The 19,172-nt window shown below is 43.0% G+C and overlaps 8 protein-coding genes across 8 annotated transcripts; 4 read left to right on the top strand and 4 right to left on the bottom strand.

Annotated features, from left to right (window-relative positions):
* Positions 1-186: 186 nt before the first annotated feature.
* On the top strand, positions 187-3,027 carry SAPINGB_P001528 (uncharacterized protein; the record flags this gene model as incomplete). Its single annotated transcript, XM_031996249.1, has 2 exons — positions 187-324; positions 385-3,027. The coding sequence occupies 2 exons, from the start codon at positions 187-189 to the stop codon at positions 3,025-3,027; spliced, it is 2,781 nt and encodes a 926-aa protein (XP_031852140.1).
* A 543-nt stretch (positions 3,028-3,570) lies between these two features.
* Positions 3,571-4,800, bottom strand: SAPINGB_P001527 (uncharacterized protein; the record flags this gene model as incomplete). Its single annotated transcript, XM_031996248.1, has 1 exon — positions 3,571-4,800. One exon carries the CDS (start codon positions 4,798-4,800, stop codon positions 3,571-3,573), a length of 1,230 nt encoding a protein of 409 aa, XP_031852139.1.
* An 804-nt stretch (positions 4,801-5,604) lies between these two features.
* SAPINGB_P001526 (uncharacterized protein) lies at positions 5,605-7,593 on the top strand (the record flags this gene model as incomplete). The annotated part of the gene is made up of 1 exon (XM_031996247.1): positions 5,605-7,593. One exon carries the CDS (start codon positions 5,605-5,607, stop codon positions 7,591-7,593), a length of 1,989 nt encoding a protein of 662 aa, XP_031852138.1.
* Positions 7,594-7,731: 138 nt separating this feature from the next.
* SAPINGB_P001525 (uncharacterized protein) lies at positions 7,732-10,151 on the bottom strand (the record flags this gene model as incomplete). Its single annotated transcript, XM_031996246.1, has 2 exons — positions 7,732-9,915; positions 9,972-10,151. 2 exons carry the CDS (start codon positions 10,149-10,151, stop codon positions 7,732-7,734), a joined length of 2,364 nt encoding a protein of 787 aa, XP_031852137.1.
* A 372-nt stretch (positions 10,152-10,523) lies between these two features.
* Positions 10,524-13,570, top strand: SAPINGB_P001524 (uncharacterized protein; the record flags this gene model as incomplete). Its single annotated transcript, XM_031996245.1, has 2 exons — positions 10,524-10,797; positions 10,842-13,570. The coding sequence occupies 2 exons, from the start codon at positions 10,524-10,526 to the stop codon at positions 13,568-13,570; spliced, it is 3,003 nt and encodes a 1,000-aa protein (XP_031852136.1).
* A 477-nt stretch (positions 13,571-14,047) lies between these two features.
* SAPINGB_P001523 (uncharacterized protein) lies at positions 14,048-15,184 on the top strand (the record flags this gene model as incomplete). The annotated part of the gene is made up of 1 exon (XM_031996244.1): positions 14,048-15,184. One exon carries the CDS (start codon positions 14,048-14,050, stop codon positions 15,182-15,184), a length of 1,137 nt encoding a protein of 378 aa, XP_031852135.1.
* A 195-nt stretch (positions 15,185-15,379) lies between these two features.
* SAPINGB_P001522 (uncharacterized protein) lies at positions 15,380-16,852 on the bottom strand (the record flags this gene model as incomplete). Its single annotated transcript, XM_031996243.1, has 1 exon — positions 15,380-16,852. One exon carries the CDS (start codon positions 16,850-16,852, stop codon positions 15,380-15,382), a length of 1,473 nt encoding a protein of 490 aa, XP_031852134.1.
* Positions 16,853-17,405: 553 nt separating this feature from the next.
* SAPINGB_P001521 (uncharacterized protein) lies at positions 17,406-18,887 on the bottom strand (the record flags this gene model as incomplete). Its single annotated transcript, XM_031996242.1, has 1 exon — positions 17,406-18,887. One exon carries the CDS (start codon positions 18,885-18,887, stop codon positions 17,406-17,408), a length of 1,482 nt encoding a protein of 493 aa, XP_031852133.1.
* Positions 18,888-19,172: the final 285 nt, after the last annotated feature.

Raw genomic sequence — 19,172 nt, 5'->3', positions numbered from 1 at the left:
GATGAGTTACCACCTGAGATCTTTTATATTTATATTTTTATTTTTATTTTTATTTTTATTTTTATTTTTATTTTATTTTATTTTATTTTATTTTTTATTTTATTTTTTTTTTCTTCACCACCACCAAGTGAACCACCACTATTTACGGTAATAAGCGAGGGGCTTTGCAAGAAAATATAAATCGCCATGGAAGAGTTGTTCAAGGACGTGGCCAAGTGGCCTGAAATCACTCAAGAGTTTACAGAAGCTGCCAAGTCACTGGAAGTTGGTGAGTTGGTCACAACTCCTGGCTTTAACCTTTTTTCAGGCGTCCAATCTCTAGAAGTATGTTTTGATCTAAACAGATGTAAAATCAGTTCCAACTTATATATTAACATAAATTAGATGACCCATGATCGCATGGATACTGGCCGATTCTATACTCCTCTTGCAGATGAAGTTTCTAAGATGCCACCAATTTCCAGCGCAAGCGACTTGAACGAGGTTATCGACTTGTACGTGGCTAGAGAGGCTGCATGGCACACTGGAAGCCACCCGATCCAAACCTTTTTAAGCTGTCTTTATGTTGAAGATATGCTTACCTCTATTTGTTGCATGTCGCGAGATCCCCAAGGCTCACTCTTTGCTGCTGCTCTGAAACAAGAACTTCTTTCTCGTGCCATCACTGCCTCAACGACAACCAATACTACTACCCCTAGCACATTGTTACCCGAAGAAAAACAAACCAATGTTTTACCAAAGATAGTCGCACCCATCTCCCAGTTTGTCAACACACCAGAACGTATTCCTAATTACAAGAACGAGCTTGAATCGTTTTTTGGAACTGCTTCTACATACTATCTTTTAGCTCTTGCATATTTCCTGGGTGCCATCAAAACTGCAGACTTGTGTTTGGACCAGTATTCGCGAGCAGCTACATTTGTTTACGGAGAAGAAGACATTGGACTCACCATTTTTGATTTAACCCTGTTTCATAATACCGAACCCGCCGAGGTCATGGGTGTGCTTGCAGCTGCACAAACTCTTTTGGCAAACGAACAGAAAATTGCTTTGGAAAAGGAAGAATTTGAACTTATTAACAGTGACGTTACTCCTGTAAAAAAACAAGCTCCTAAACCCAAATCTAAGGGTAAAGGTGGTAAGGGTAGCAAGGGAAATAAGCAGCAGCAGCAGCCGCAACAACAATCCCAGACCAAGTCAACCAAGATTAATTTCTCGACAACTTCTACAGACATTAAAAACACATCTTCCCGGTTTACTCTTTGTGCAACCTTTTTGCAGATTCTCACGTATCTCCCCCAACTTGAATCTGAAGCTACATTCACGCAGGGTCTCTCTACGGTTGACGAAATATTGTTGAGCTTGCCGTCCAGCAAAAAGAAGAGCAAGTTTGAAAAGATTTTTTCCAAGGGTATGCAAAGCCGATGCAACAACTTTAACCCTGTGCGTGAGCTCAGCTCTCTTTCTGTACAGGACGGATATACAACTTTTAAATCGATTTTAAAAACCATCAGCTCATTTCGGCCACTTCTTGATATGGCACGAGGGGCCCCGAATGCCGCCCCGAAAACATCGGGAAGCTTGCGTTCGTTTTTTGTGGCATTTGGAAGCAGCAAGCCGACATTGCCAATTTCAAGCGGTGTAGATGCCGGGAAACCAACACAGTCGTTGCCAATTGCCCGTGCTGCACTACACAACTTGACTCTGGATCTGGACAAGAGCGAGATTCTTGGAGAGCCCGTGCTGGAATGGGTACTGAGAGACATGAAGGAAATTAGCTGTGCACCTTACATGCGTGTTTTACTTAACAATAGCATAATGCGCAGCAGTGATAGCCCAATTGAGATTGGCGGTCTAGATGCACTGGACGAACTGCGCCCAAATATTGACTTGTTTTTGGAAAATGCACAGTACTGCTATGTGCAATTGCTATATGCATTTGTGTGCAACCGTGCTAGACAACGACAGATGTTGTCACACGCCATCATTCTGTGGGACTCATTGGAGGTTGCTGGACAAGAGTTGGAGAATGCAGTGACACCTATGCTTGTTGATATTGGAGAACCTTTGGAGCAGTACACTGTGCAAAATGGTGAAACAAATGAATCGGGCATGTCTACCCAGCGGGCGTTCCCGTTAATTTTTTGGGCCGGCATTCGGCGGATGCTGATTATAGAGTGGGTAATTTTGATGGGCTTTGAACTTGATATTTATCGACCATGGGAGTACGCATTTATGTACGACTACGCAGAAGAGGTGACTCTGGCTTTGCTTGGGTACTTGAATGAATCCGTTTCCTACGTTTCAGATGCCAAAGAGTTCCGTAAATTGGCAGTACTGGGATCTCAAAACTCAAGAAAGCCGTTGTACAAGGGTGACCCTGCGTCGTTCTACGCGGACGCAGATGGAGCATTGGCATATATTCAAGGGCTAATTTATGAACAAGAGATTATCAAAGAGCTATGCGCGTCACAACGGCGGCTGGTGGAAGCTGGCGTGCTTTTGGGGTACGTACCATTACCTGTGAGCTCCAAGTTTACGACACTACAGCTACAATATGGGCTGCGGATGAAGCCATTTTCGTCGATTGGGTATCCTGCACCACCAGACCTTGATTTCAGTCGAGCAGCGACCGAGCCATTCCGGGCGGCTCCTGATGAGCAAATTCCAGGAAAGGACATGCCAGCAACACCAACGAGGGTTAACAAGCGGCTAATGTATGCGAAGCTTAAGGGCTCGCAATTGCAGCGGACGCTGGGAGAAATGTTGCGGCCATTGTTGCAGCAACAGCAGCAACAGCAGCACAAACACTCGTCATCGTCGTCGCAATCTGGACTGGCATCTTCAGCAGTTGCAGACCTAAGCAACCTGCGCAATTCGGCAGGCAAGATAGCTGCTGGAGCTGAGCAATTGGAAAAGCATTTGAAGAGTTCTGGAGGGTTTTCTGGGCGCAAGAAGTACAATGTGAGTGTGAGCTTTGAAGATTGCAATCCATGGTTCCCTGGGCTTGTATTTGAACGGGTGTAATAGTAGAAATGTGTTAAAGATTTCTTGTGATGTACATAGTCAATATTTAATTGTTACAAACAAACAAACGAAAAAAAAAACAAAAAACTGGCAAATAGAGTTGGCGACTATAATAATACGCGCTAAAGCATAAAAAAGGAGAGAGAAGGGGAAAAAAAAAATTTCAAAACATGGGACGTTATTGGTCAGCTTCAATAGACCAAAATATTTCAGGAGAAAACAACAAAACTGGCGATTGAACCATGCCTTGATGAATCAAATGAACTTTTAATATATATTGATATGATATATATATTTATGAATTAAGGATTATTAGGTAGCAGTAACGGGGAGAAAAAAAAAAGAAAGGCAATTTGTAAATATTTTTTGAACCTTTTTTTTCTTTTAAATTTTTTTAAAATATAACTTTTTTCATTTTTTTCAATTTTTTTTTTAAAGCAACAAGTTCTTTATATGGACATGAGAAGGAGAACAGAGAGAGAGAGACAAGATGAAGTGATTTAGAGACAATGGATTGAGGAATGAATGGGTAATGTAGGTGGCTTAGAAAAGCTCGTCGAGGTAAGGCAGGCTGTGAACCTTGCCAACAGCACCCAGAGCAATGGGGCCCTTAAGGAGAGTAGCGGCAGCCTCAGCGACAGCTTCAGCCGTGACAGCAGAAGCGTCCAAGACGGAAACGGGGAGAGAGCCCTCAGAGGCCAGAGCCTGGGCAAACTTGGTCTGGGCAACAGCCTTGGGGACAGCCTCGGCAGCGGTGCCAGCGGCGACGGCCTTAAGGTCGGCAGCAACAAGCTTAGCAGCCTCAGCAACGGCAGCGGCGTCGTCGGCAGCAATGGTGATGGCGAGGACAGAAGCGTCGGAGTAAGGGGTGTAAGAGGCCTTGACGGAAGCGCCGGACTTGGTCGAGGCGACGCCAAGGAGTGAAGAGCCGGTGGACCACTTGATAGTGGAAACACCGCCGAGCAGAGAGGCGAGGACGGCGGAAGCGGCGGAGGTAGATGTGGAGGGGAAAACGAGGGTCAAGGCAGAGGAGCCGGCGGCCTTGACACGGGACTCACCACCAAAGACCTTGGAGGGAGCAGTGGCAATGGCTTCGCCAACAGAGAGACCGGCAAAGTGCTCCTCGACAAGAGCCTTGAGGTCGGCCTCAACAACGTTGGTGGCAGCGATAGAGATGTTGGCCTTGGTGTAAGCCTCCTTGGCATAATCAGCGACCTGCTCAATGGAGACAGGGGAGTAAGGCTCGACGTAGATGGACTCACCGAGGCCAGATCGGAAAGCAATCTCATAAGCAGCTTGCTCGGAGGCCAAGGCCGGGCTGGAGGCAGCCTTAGCAGCCTCAGCAAAGGCAATGGGGGCGACGTCCTCAATGAGCTCGTACTTCTTGAAGAGGCCGTTTTGGGTGGTGTCAGCAAGAGCCTCGACAAAGTAGGGGAGGTCTTCTCTGAGGAAGGAGGATGTCAGAACAATGTTCTCACGGGAAATGGAGGAGGAAAGCTCGCCGCCGAGGAGTTCAGACTCGCGAACAAGACGGAGGGCAGAGCGGTTGGCGGTGTTCTTGAAGGCGAACTTTTCAAGAAGGTGAGCAACACCAGGGGTGGAGCCATAACGAGAGCCGGCCTTGACGACAACGGAGACCTTAGAAACGGGACGCAGGTCTTCACGGACAGCGACGGAGACGCCAGAGACCTCTGAAGTGGAGAAAGCTCTGCGGGCAGCAGCCGATCGGGCAACAGCAGCGGTTCGGGAAGAAGCAAAAGACCGGGAGAGCATTGTGATTAGCTGGAGGTTGTGGGTGTGGTGATGGTGTGGGGAGGGTGAGTGGTGGTGGTGGTGGTGGTGGTGGTGATGATGTGGTGATGTGGTGATGTGGTGATGATGGGAGAGAAGGTTCTTTTTTTTTTTTTTTTTTTGCCTAGTAGGTGGTGGTGGTGGCTAGATTTTGCTTGGATTTAATATGGTGGTGCGCTGACTGGAGGGGAGCAGGGATTTGCTGGTCATTTTTTTAATGAGAGGGTTAGGGTATTTAATGAGGGTCTTTGCAAAAGTGCAGCTGTGAGTGGCCGGTAGTTAAAGTGAACGGCTGTATGTTATTACATTACAGTTTGAACATGTAACAAAATGTGCGGCTCAAAGGGTTTGCAACGGAGGTGCTTTCATTGGCTAGGAAGGTCTACACGGGGGGTTGCAATGTAGGTGATTGGTCAGGAAAAAAAAAAAAATAAGGTCATTAAAAAAAAATAAACTAGAAATATCATGTGATTATCATGTGAAATTCAGGTGATAATTTTAAGATAACATGATAATCATGTGATACATGGTTTAGGGTTGATTACATAATTTTTATTTTTATTTTTATTTTTTATTTTTTTTTAGTTTTTTTTTTTAATTTTTTTGTCATTTTTGGCAAAAATTTTTCAACCTCCAAAAGGGCACAAAAACAAACCAGCAAAACCAGCCTTTATAGGGAGGGTTTCAAAGCATCACCATCAAAGAAAGGCCTTTCACATATTAATATATATATAGATAAATATATATATATATATATATATATATACCACAACATAAATACCCTCAATGGCGTCACAATATACATCAGATCTTTCCAGAACCATCTTAAAAGACATTTACGGCGACCTAGCCGAAAAGGTCGTCGGCTGTCTGCTCGACTATGGTCGTCTCACTGCATCCCAACTCTCAAAATATACAAATATCCCTACCCCTGCCATCCGCAGAGCTCTTGTCCCACTAATTCAAAACAAATTTGTCCTCTATTGGATTCACCCAGACTCTCCGAAAATATGCCACTATTATGCAAACCCAGCAGAAGTTATACGTCTTCTCGCAATACCCCAAATCCTTGCTGTGGTGGCTGACAAGTACCCAGATAAACCCAACTCTGTGACTTCAAAAGCTCCAGAAATTCTTAAAAACATCTTTGCATACGGCCACATTCGAGCCTCAGACTATATTGAAGGCTCTGCTTCTCAACTGGCTGCAGAGCTCGAGCTACAAGAAGGAGGCTCAGTGCAAACTGCGGCTGACCACGAATACCATCTCGACCGGGCGCGCACAGAAATCAATAAAACAATGACGGACCTGCTCACAAAAAAATTCCTTTCTCCACTTTTTGCCTTTGACTTCCATCCACGAGATGATATGTACGACCTCATGTACAAAACTCATTACGGCAAACTCCCCCGCTCTCAGTCAGAAACCTCCCGCAAGGTCGCAGCCACAGATGCTGCCAACGCTGAAATGAACGAACTTCTGGCCCAACGAGACGCTGCCAACGCAGGCCTTATTACAGAAGAAACTCTGCGTGCTAAAACTTCCAATGGCTCTTCTGCTGGAACTTCCTCGGGTGCTGCAGCTGCAGCTGCTGCCGCCGCCGCTTCTCGTCGTGTACGTCGCAACGTGGCTGCTGCAAACACACTTTCTGGTCCTCGTCTCGTAGTCAATCCAGAAACAGTCCTTGCAGTTAATTACGACAAGTTCCTTCTCATGTTCCGTAATGACGAACTCGCAGCAATTGCGTCGCGAACTATTGGCAAAATCTCCGGCCAGGTCTACCGCAGTTTGCTTCGCTGCTACGAAACAAAGCTTCTTCGCTGCTCTCAAAAAGTCATTTCTGAAGGCTCATTCTACATCACCACTACCACCGTCATCAATGCATTAGACCCAAACATTGATCTCGTAAACTCAATCGTTAACCCAACCGTAAATAGAAACGGACTGAAACGGCCTCAAGATGAACTTGAAAATGAAGATGAAGACGAATACGGAAACACCTCGAAACGACCCCGCTCAGAATCGGTCCCCTTCATCACTGACGACGAGCCTCAAGATTTTGAGGATGATGCTGCTCAAAGCACAGATTTCCCAAATGGTTCAAATTCACACACTGGCAATGGCTACGGTTCCACCAAAAAGTTCACTGCCATGGATGTCAACAAGCATCTCGAGCTTCTCGCAGCTTCTCCCCTCAGCCTTCTTGTCAAGGCTGGAAATCGTGGTGGTGGTGAATGGTTTGTGCCCTTTGACGAATTGCGCACCACTATGAAACGTCTGCGCTACGACGAAATCATCCGCAACAAGTTTGGTACATCGGCAATCCGCATTCTCCGCATCATTCGCGAAAAGGGAATGGCAAATGACGAGCTTTTGGCCCGCGTCGCTCTTCTTCGCGCCGACACAATCTCCAAACTGTGCACCCAACTTCACGAATTTGGTGCCCTTGATCTTCAGGAAGTCCCTCGATCTGCAGACCGTGCTCCTTCAAAAACAATCTTCATGTGGTGTCATACCCCCTCCAGAGCTTATGGCCTGGTCGCTGAATATATTCTAAAAACACTCACTCGTCTCATGGAACGCATCCAAGCAGAACGCCAAAACCATCCTGTGCTTCTTGCTAAACTCCGCCGTGAAGACGTTAAACAAAATGAAGATTTATATCTCACAGCACAGGAAAAACAAGAAATTGCACAACTCAGACAAGCGGAAGAGCGATTGCTTATCCAAATTAACCGTGTCCATGCACTTTCTCGTGTTTTCACGGAATATTAAAAAGTGTTTCTAAATTTCCACCTTCAAGCATCCCTTTAGAGTAATTAAAAAAAAGTTTTTGTTCTTATTGTTAAATTTTTTTCTTTTTCTATAATATATATTGGTTTTTTTTTTTTTTTTTTTTTTCTTCTTCCTTGTTTAAAATGAAATTTTGTGGTTGGACCAGAAAGCTGGTGGCAGCTTGAGATCCATGAGCGGCCGCTCAACAACAACCATTTCCTTAGACCCAAATGTTCCTGCATATAAAATGGGCCGGTACTTGTATGTGATCCAAAATGCCCGACGACCCAAAACACTCACGGCATCATCAATCTCTGGCTGCTTTTTCTTATTCTTGTCACTGTCCATGTTCACATCTCCATCGGCATCCGTAGTAGCAGCAACAGACCCCCGGATCTCGTCATCATCCTCGTCTGCAACAAGCCCCAGCGCCTCGTGTCTCTTTCCCCCACCGTTTGCCAGTCGTTTTGGTACTCGCTTAACAGGAATATCTACGCTAGTGTCAAGGAATGCAAGCCATGTACCAGCCCACAGCCACAGGCGTTGTGCCTTTTCTGGGTCGTAAAATACGCCACGGCACTTGTCACGAGCATCAGAAAGTTCTTGTGGCAACAGCTCCGAGTTGGCGCGCGACCATGCTGTCAGAGCAGGCTCTTCCCCGCGCTGAATGCTGTACTCAAATACACGCACTTCTGCTGTCACAATAACAAGTGTTGCGCGTGTTGTAAACGAAAGTGCAGTTGGAAGACCAGGGAAACGCCCAAGAACAGAGCCTTCAACAACAACGGCGTCTTCATCTTCATTCTTAAGAACCAAAGGCTCATCAAATGCCTTGGAGATATCAAATAAATCGACAATACCAGAGTATCGCGACAGAGCAACCCAATGGCCATCTGGAGACACCTCGACATGCGAAACACTGTCACTATAATTCAGAGCGTTTACAGCCTTTTTGGTCTGAGGGTGAGTCACATTGAGTTCAATGGGATCAGAATCAAGATCAACACCCTTGGTAGCATCAACGTCGTACAAAATCACATCTGATTCAGGGGAAACAACAAGGAGCTTGAGAGCTCCATTGCGCTCCACAACCCGCAAAAACTGTGCACCCTGATCTTCCAAATCATGGGCAGCCAGCTTGTGCACTTTGTAAGCAGTTGGAATTCCAGTCACACTGTCGACGCCAACCTTTGACAAGGCAAACAACTTTGTCTCAACAATGGTCGAAACAGCAAGAAGTGAGCCATCTGCTGAAATTGCAGCATCTGTAATGTTTTCGTCACTTGTAAGAGTCATTCGGCACACAAGCTTCTTACCCTGTACAGGAACAGCAACTGAAGTTGTGGTTGTAGAATCGTCGCTTCCACCATCGCCTACATGAGCAAGCTCGCCCACATACCACAGCTTGACAGTTTGCGCGTTCCACATAACAAGTAAACGGGCACGGGGGACCGCAGCAACGCATGTTCGTTGCGGCGTAATAGGAAGTTTGCGACAGCTGCCAAACATAAAGTCATTAAGATCATTGATGACAAGGGTGCGCTCCACACCACCAGAAACCAGGAAATTGGCTGTTGCTGCCTCGTGTAAAGCCAAGGCACGAACATCGTGACCATGAACCATGGAGCTGCCCATGGCCGACCAGCGACCGGAATTTCTATTAACCACTTGATAGCACATAATCTTGCGATCCACACCTGCAGAGTAAACTGTGCGGCCAGAAGTATCAACCGCCAAACACAACACGTCGGCAGCGTGTTGCGCAGAAAAAGACTGCAGCAGAGTAAACTTTTGTGCATCCCAGAACTTGACTGAACCAGTAGAGTCACCTGAAACCATAACGCGCTCATTTACCATTTTGATGGACCACACAAGCGTTGACTCGCGCTGCTTAGACTTGTCTACCTTAACAGTAGCCAATATGCGTCCGTTGGTTTCACGCTTTGTGGACCACACACTGATACGTGCATCAGCAAGACCTCCCACAAGCTTGTCATTACCATTCCAAGCCAGACACAGTATGCGTGAGCTCTGGCGCTGCAAAATGCGTTCTTGCTCAATAACTCCAGGTCCGCCAGACACGTCTAACAGAATAACGGATCCGTCTTCGCACCCAACTGCCAGCTTCTTATTGTCCGGACTCGCAGCCAATGACCAAATTACACCGGCATTCGCTTGATAATTGCTTATAGGTAAGCATGTCTTGAGATCCCATTCAGTTACACTAGTCGAGCCACCAATGGAAAAAAGGCGGGGCGGCTCGTCGTCAGACACGATCCAGGCCACACCTTCAACAGACCGCTCTCTACCACCTTGCAGAGTCTATGACAATGTTAGTAATTTACTTGAAACTCCAGCTAGCAAAAAAATTAACATACCAACTCGTGAATCCAACCATATCGAGGATTCCATATTTCAATGCTGCCGTTAGATCTGCCCACAGCTAGTCGCACAGCTGCAGAGGTGCTCTTAGTTGAAATGCAGCTCGTAAATGCCAGAGCTGTAATGGCATGAGGCTTGTAGTCTACAAACCGACACCGGTGAATATCTAAAGCCATATTTCGGGTATATCTATATGCTGAATCTGCTCGGTATGCAGAAATGTTTTTTTTTTTCTTTTTGGGTTTCTAATTTCCTCAAGAGCTTGTAAAACTGTTCTCTTGGTTATCGGAGAATTTTCATCAAATTTACCATCATCAAAAAAAAAAAAAAAAATTTCATTTTGAAAAAAAAAAAAAAATAAAATACCCTAACCCGTTACTCTTTAAGGCAAGGGATAATCATGTGATTTAATACTTTCAAAAGTAAACATCAGCCGCACGTTTACACACACAAAAATAAAAATTAGAAACGCGAAAATGACAGCCCCACCAAAAAAAAAAAGTAATCCAATCTTTTTGAATATTCAAATCCAGATAGATATAAGCAAAATGGAAGAACCATCAGAGGAAAACCTCAGACAGCTGAGGAATCTTATGGCTCAAGAGTTTATGAATGCCCAAAATTCAGCCGCAGGTCACCGTAAGATTACAGCATCACTTATAAACATTCAGGAACAAGCTGCTGCTCATGGCATGGAAGATAATTTTAATAAGACATACGCATTGCTCATGAATCGTGCTCTTGTCGTCAAAAAGAATGAAACTTCGGCCGATTTATTAGTTAGGCTTACACAGTCTTTTTCCAGCAAGGTTCAAGCGAGGTGTATGTAACCAATACTGTTTGTTACTTATTCTAACTCCATCTAGATGCAGAGGAAGAAGACGAAGACGGTACCAATATTGGTGTTCGATTTATTGAATTCATCATCCGACACTTTTTAAAAGGTATTGATGCTAAAAACAGCGTGGTCCGGTACCGGTGCTGTCAGTTTATTTATAGTATCACAAATGTTTTGACCGACATGTCTGAAGAACTTTGTGAAGAACTCAAACACAAGATGGATCTGCAGCTTTATGATCAACAACCCTACGTGCGTATGTGTGCAGCTCTTACTATGGTTAGATTACAGGATGACCCAAAAGAAGTTGCTGATGATACATTTTCAGTTACAAGTCACTTGATCCAAGTTCTTCGCCATGATCCAAGCGCTGAAGTTCGTCGTGCTGTTTTGGTGAATCTTGATCCAACTAGTTTTACGATGCCTAAAATGTTAGAGCGTGCACTGGACACTAATCTTGTGAATCGACGTGTCGTTTATTCTCGCGTTATGAATGCTATTGGCGATTTCCGGTTTATTAGGATTAAGCATCGTGAGAAACTGCTCAAATGGGGTCTCAAGGATCGCGATGTTAGTGTGCGCAAGGCTGCAACAAAGATGCTCTTAGAGCAGTGGCTTACCAATGTTGACAACAATGTTCTTGAAATTTTAGAACGTATCGATATCATAAACAGCGTTGAAGTTGGCGAAACCACCATTAATGTCATCCTGGCGAACAAGCCTGAAATTGCAAACTCCATAAAGCTGACAGAGGAACAGTGGTATAATCTTACGCCAGAGCTTGCATTTTTACTTCGCACAGCAAATGCGTTTTTCATTAAAGAAAAAAGAACTGCCAATATTGACAAGCTACTACCAGAACTTTCTGGGTTGTGCACAGCATTAGAGCATTACATTAACCTACTGTTCAAACTTGACTATGAAGAATCTAATACCGACGAGGAAAATGACGAACATTTTAAGAAAAAATTGGACATGGAGTTCATTGTGGAACAACTTTTTATTGTGATTGAAACCTATGACTTTGGTGATGAAATTGGTCGTCGTAATATCCTGGCAGTGATTCGTGAATCCATTACAAATCTCAAGTTTAGCTCGCCACAACTCTTTTCACGATCAGTTGTTATTATTCGCAAGCTCTCTGTGAAAGAAAGTGATTTTTCACAGGTTATTGTGGAACTGCTTTCTGATATGAATGATAGGCTAGAGGAAAATCTTGAGGCCGTGGAGGATGAAGAAAAGAAGATTATCTTGACACTTGGCTGCCATACACGGTGCTTGTGCTTGCTTCAGAGTACCCTTGAGTTTATAAACTTACCACTAGAGCGAAACAACTATCTTAGTTCAGTACTAACTTCCACAGTCATTCCCGCTGTCCACAGCATGTACCCAGAACTTCGATTAGGTGGATTAAAGTGCCTGGCACTCTATTGTTTAATTAGCAGGAAACTTGCTGCTGAAAAGCTTGAGTTATTTGGAAAAGCTTTTCTTATAGGTGACTACGATAACAAGGGCATTGTCATTAAGGCACTAACAGATATACTAATGGTACATGGCAAAACTTTGGTGGATGATGAAGAGTGTAATGTCGACATGCGCAGTTTATACAAACTTTACTACAAGGCCTTTGGATCACTTGATGACAAAAACGAAGATGAGGAAGATTCTGAAGAAGATCGAGAATTGCAAGCAATTGCTTGTTTTGCTCTGTGTAAACTTATGGTCAATGGCATTTTCGATGACCCGCTAATTTTGCAGCTGGCTGTTCTCATGTACTTTAGCAACCAGACATCAGTGAGCGAACAACAGTGTCAGCAACTGAGTTACTGTTTACCTGTATTTTGCTTTTCATCTGCAGATCACCAGCAATTAATGGCAGACATTACGGTAGACTCACTGAAAAGGCTTGTACGGTCTTATAACAATATGCCAGTAAATGTTCCTGGCATGCTTAATCCCACTCAGATTGCTGCGCAATTTATTGACTGGACCAACCCAGCCAAGGTGGTTGTGAAATCTAAGGAAACTGGTGAACTTGTTAACAATGGTGGCCACCCCAATATACATTTGGGACTGGCTAAATCAATGCTGGAGCGATTGATGGATGGCGGGTTCCGATCCAAGGAGGAATGCAAGGCATTGTGTCTAAGTTTCGGAAAACTCAATATTCCAGTTTCTGTGGACTTGAAATTATTGGAAGAAACATACAGTCTGGTCAGCAATATTGTTAAAGAAAAGTTAGTGAAGGAGGCTTTTCTGAAAAATGCGCTAGTGAAATTTGAAAAGGAACTTGATACACGGATTGGAAAGATTTACGAAAAGAGTGGTGAGAGAAGGCGGAGTAACCACAACGGTAACAGCAATAGCAGAGAGTCTTCGGTAGCAGCCAAGGAAAAAACTGACGCATCTGATGCAGAAGAAGCTGAAGTAAGTGAAGAAACGACTAGCAAGGAGCCAGTCACAGCGGCAGAAGCTGCACCTGCGGAAGATTCCGATGTGGAGATGGAGGACGATTTGGAGGCAATTCCTGTGATTGCAAAAGCCACAACAAAACCGTTGAAGAAGAAGTCAATATTAGTTGCCGATACTGCTCCAGTCGCTATTGATGATGAGAGTGAGCTTAGTGAGCTCAGTGAGCTCAGTGAGTTATCTACGAGTAGTGAGGACGAAGGCGAAGATGAGATCAAGAAAGTCAAAGATGTTAGCGACGACAACGACGACGAAGAAGAAGAAGATGATGATGATGAGGAGGAGTAGGAGGATGACGAATTATCTAACCGCTAATCTAATTCATATATATATATATATATATAGAATGGAAACATACACAAGTTAGGAATAGAAAATGCTCCATTAGTAACTGATAAGCCAGAAGGTTTTTTAAAAAAAGAAAGAAAAAAAACGTAGCCCTAAAAAGGCCTTTGCTGGGCCTTTCGGTAATCACAAGGTCACGTGCTTGAAATTCTTTCGTATTTCTCGTATTGGTCTACTAAACGATCGTTTCCACGTTTTGACGAAAAGCCGTCCCCGGGGAATTTTTCAGTGCTTATGTAACCAGGGCCCTTTTGAAAGATGCCAAATCAGTCGGTCGGACCACCATGGTACACGCATTTAAAAGCATAGCACACTGCCCCCTTTTTTTCAAATTTCTTCTATTTTCAGACCAAATCTTTTCTTTCTTTCTCTTCTTATCAATTCAACAATTAACTATTCATTAAACAATTAAATCATACAATGGCTTCAATCAAGCTCGCTCCTAAAGACTTTAAGGCTGACGCCGATTTTGCTAAGGCTCTCCATGGAACTGATACCACTTCTGCTGGTTACACCGCTCTTCTGAAAAAGAACAAGGATGCTCAGGAGGCCGCTGTTGACGGTTACTTCAAGCACTGGGATAATAAGACTTCAGAGACACAGACTGCTGAAGATCAGCAAGCCCGTCTTGAAGACTACTCTGCCCTCACCAAGCACTACTACAACCTTGTCACTGACTTTTACGAGTACGGCTGGGGTTCTTCATTCCACTTTTCCCGCTATTACAAGGGCGAGGCCTTCCGACAGGCTACTGCCCGTCACGAGCACTACCTTGCCTACAAGATGGGCATCAAGGAAGGCATGAAGGTCCTTGATGTTGGCTGCGGTGTTGGCGGTCCTGCTCGCGAGATTGCTCGTTTCACCGGTGCCAACATTATTGGTATCAACAACAATGACTATCAGATCCAACGTGCTAACCACTACGCCAAGGTCAATAAACTCGATAAACAACTTAACTTTGTCAAGGGTGACTTTATGCAGATGGACTTTGAGGATGAGACCTTTGATGCTGTTTACGCCATTGAGGCCACTGTCCATGCTCCTGTCCTTGCTGGTGTTTACAGTGAGATTTACAGAGTTCTTAAGCCTGGCGGTGTCTTTGGTGTTTACGAGTGGGTTCTTACTGATAAGTATGACGAGTCTAACCCCCGTCACCGCGAGATTGCTTACGGCATTGAAATTGGTGACGGTATCCCCAAGATGTTTACCAACAAGGTCGCTGAGGAGGCCCTCAAGAGCGTTGGCTTTGAGATTGAATCTTCCAAGGACCTTGCCGACGTTGGTGATGAGATCCCCTGGTGGTACCCCCTTTCTGGCGAATGGCGCTTTGTCCAGACCGTGGGTGACATTTTTACATTTCTCCGCACCTCTAACATTGGCCGCACCATTACTATGAATGCCACTGGTCTCCTGGAAAAGCTTAAGATTGCTCCAGCCGGCTCTAAGAAGGTCACAATTGCTCTTGAAGAGGCCGCTGTCAACCTTGTTGAAGGTGCTAAGCTTGGTATCTTTACTCCCATGATGCTTTACGTCTGCAAGAAGCCTGAATCCCAGTAAATATTTATACTTCATGCGGCTTAAGAAAGCATAACTTTTTTTTTTCAGCAACAGGTTTGTCAAAGAAAAAACTCCCAATTTTTAATGATCCTTTCCCCCCTTCCACCTCTTGTGTATTGTATTAATAGTAATGTTTATTAATTATAATTCTTAAATAAAATAGACTAAAATAAATATTTTCTGAACCCTTAATTATTACTTGGTTTCGGTCTCTCCTAAAATTGCCAACTTGGCCCTGTCTGAGGTCTTGGAAGGCTGAGTTCCTTCCAAAATATGCATAATGCCATATCTCTTAACTTCATTGCGGTAAATCTGTGCAATGCGTTGTTGATCACTGTCAATAATGGTCTGTAATGCATTCATGCCATATACTCTGGCCATGGCTACAATACCACCAAATACTCGTCTTTCCACCGAAGTTAAAGAATGATATGGTAAAGCCAGTACTGCAGCAAGTCCAACTTCTTCAATCGCGGCACAAATGCCAGCGCGCAAAAGCTCCTCCTGCTCGTCAACAATAACTCTTTGGAGAGAAACAAAATCGCCATTAGACATGAGGTAAAACCGACCACTGCCAGTTTTTTTGAACACGTGAACTTGTGAAAACTTGTCCTTTAAAAAGGAAAAGAGGCGGTCTTCGTGAGATTTGGTTTTCAAAAGAGGAGCCTCAGCCATATTTTTGGACTTGGGAATAGCAAAAACTCCAAGTAAACCACCTTTTTTCTGACTCTTTTTTGCAGAAGTAGACTTTTTCATAATTGCTTGCTTGATTGCAAGACTAAACGCTTCATCAAGCTCTTCACGAAGCTCACGTTCTTTTTCTAATCTCGCGTATACAGTTTCCATATCGTAGGACATATCACCTAGTCCCTTAGTCGACTTATCGGTCAAATCTCCAAGCTTGAAGTAGTCGCCTACACTAGCATTTTTGTGTGCGTGTGTGCCCATCCATTTAAGACCCTTGCTACTAATCTCTTCGTTCATCCCAGCACGAAACACGTATTGAGATTTGAGTTGCAAAACTTTGCAAGAATATGCAGACAAATTGTTGAGTTTGTTTTGGGGTGCCGCTCTTTTGGGAGGGGGAGGGAATTTAAATCCTGAGCAAGCCTTTGTAGGTTCAGGTGCTGAGGTTTTAGATTTGGTTAGAATATTGGTTGTTTTTTGAAAAGAGCAAACATAGCCATTAAGTGCCATGCGAGTTCCTTGTTGAGATTTACCAATTCCTGCAAAAGTACGACTATTGCTTACTGGATACTGATCGTGTGCAACAGCACTGGCAATGCGCGAAGCAATTGACTGAGGATCGGCTGCTCCACGATACCGAGTAAGTTTAATTTCTTCACATTTTTGTTTATTAGGGATCCCATTACCCAATTTTTTGTTAAAAGAAGAATCAGTAGACTCAGTGTAATTGCTAATAGTTGACATAGTCAATAAAGTTGAGTTGTTGAACGAGTTTGTGTCAATACTATCACTATCACTAGCATTTGACCACTCATCTTTATTGCGGACTCCAATTTTGCTCACTTCTAGTTGAAGACAAGCATCAGTGACTTGACGACCTTTGCCGTCAAAAATAGGATAAATGGGAATTTTCTCAGCCTCAACTCTTTTGGCTTGAGAGCCAGGTCTGGAAAGTTCAGGATAAAGATCAGCAATAGTCATTTTATTGAATCAATAATTAAATGAAAAAATCTTGAAAAGAACAGTTACTTTTATAAAGCTGATACTATAATAGTTTTGAATTGAATTGTGAATGAGGAAAAAAAGAAAACCAAAAAAGTTACTTTGACATGGATTTTTGCTTTTCTTATACTCCTTCTCAAAAAAAAATGTTGTCTTTGGGCATTATTTCTCTTTTTCTGGTTTAAAAAAATTTATCAGTCAACTATTTGTAGGTAAATTTTGTAAAAACTTGAAGTATTTCCAGTCATTATGGACTTCAAAAAGATATAATCAATGCTGAAAATTTTTAAATTAATGCAACTTTACAAAAAAAAAAAGCATTTAACTAGAAACTTTAGTTTTTTTTAAGGATCCAATTATACCAAATGCCAGCATCAAATTGGATTTTTTCATTAAAATAATGGGCTCTTAACAATTCAATAATTAATTATTGTGTACAAGAAATATTTAGAAAAATAAATTAACAACGTATAAATAAAAAAAATATCAATAATTCAATGCAAAAATAAAAAAATTCCAATTTTATGTTATCTTAGTTCTGGTCAAACACAAGAAGCTGGTCTTCAATAGACTTCTTAACCATTCTAATGGCTTCTTCTGTACTAGCATCACTTTCTGGAGTATCAAGCTTTTCCTGGACAGTAGCAGCCTGTTTTGGTGAAAGGAGGCTATTACCAAATAAATTATTTCCAAAGAGACCGTTTCCAAAAAGGCCACGGAATGGACCAAACAATCTTGCAAAAGGATTAGCTTGAGTATTTTGAACTGGTTGAGTAGTGTCTAGTTTGGTGGCAGCAACGACTTGTGAACGAGGAATAACAGAGGTAGTAATGGGATCAAACTGTGGGACACTCGTGTGGTTAAAGTTTGCAAGAGCAATTCCCAGTTGCGGGTTACTTAAGTCATATACAATGTAAAAGTTACGCAAAAAGACATCACCAAGAATGACTTGACCTTGAGTTTGAGAAGCAGGTGAAAACCCAAGAATAGATAGGCCTGCAGGAAATGGGTCACCAAGTTTTTCAGAGTCAATAAACAAATCGCTGGCTTTAATATTAAACTTGACACCTGAAATGCTAAATGTTACTGGAGTGTCACCTCTAAATGAATTTCGACGAGCATAGTAAATGCCATTGTTGGAATAGTCCTGTTGTAGCCCAAGTGAGCTCACAAGCCCACTAATTACACTATCAGGAAGAGAACCAAGTGTGGTGCCAGAATCAAGAGTGGCGCTAGAAGTACTGCCAACAGAATTGCCATTGACTTGAATGTCGTCAATGTTGATGTTAAAACGGCTATTGTGGACTCGTGGAACAGAGTACATCTTTCCCTTATATTTGGAATGATCAATGGCTCCAAACAACACTGTTCCAGCCTTTGCATCAATAGTATCCAAGTAAAGAGAGTATGTAGGGGTTCCAATATGACCTTGTTCAAATAAGCTTAGCGGAACATTAGAGTAGGTGTGGCGCGGCTGGAAAAAGTTGAAGTTGTTATTTGTGCTTTCCAATGCTGGAAGGCCTGTGCCAATGAGGCCAGGGATACCCGTTAATCCATTACCTGATGTAACAATGGCAAAGCTTTGCCCTTTAATTTTAGAACCAGAAATGCTAACTTCGTCGGTTCCCCATGTACCCTGTGCACTACCGCTAACATAAGAGATAGTAAACTGAGTATAGTTGTTGTGCCATGTGTTTGATCTTTGAGGAGAAAATGTAGCAGCATTACCGGCCCCGACATAATTGGAAAAAAACCACATATCACTGGAACCAGTATCTAGAAGGGCTTGAAGCTTTTGAGGGGGATTCCCCACCTCTAATTCAATTTGGTAATAGGAGACTTGGTTATAAAGAGGTGTGTTGATCTGTCCACGACGGAAAAGTTGTGAAACCGATGGGTCCTTGAATTCACGTTTGGTAAGTTGAGCCTTAACAAACCCTGGATTCTCATCATTAAATGGTGCAGCAGAAGCAATAGAAGCGAATGTGGTGATAGCAAGTAATGAGAATTTCATGATTGAAAGATAAACGAATGTATGTATTTGAAATACGTATCTAAAGATATACTGATAAGCGAACGAATTGAAAAAAGCGATATACAAAAAAAGACATATTTGAGATCTTGGAGAGTTTATATATTAAGAAATAAACCCCAAATAAAGCTTATGTATCAATGAAAAGAAATAATTAGAAAACTTGTGATTTAATTTACTACAATTAGCCAAGCCATGTTTTCAAATCTGTTTGTCCATCAAGGAAATTGCGTTAGGATTAATTTTAAAAAGAAAGTTTAAATGTTT

Source organism: Magnusiomyces paraingens (assembly GCF_902498895.1).
Source record: "Magnusiomyces paraingens strain CBS 517.90 genome assembly, contig: contig1, whole genome shotgun sequence".
Lineage (NCBI taxonomy): Eukaryota > Fungi > Ascomycota > Dipodascomycetes > Dipodascales > Dipodascaceae > Magnusiomyces > Magnusiomyces paraingens.
The sequence above is the reverse complement of the archived record's forward strand: the minus strand, read 5'-3'. Positions and strand labels throughout refer to the sequence as shown.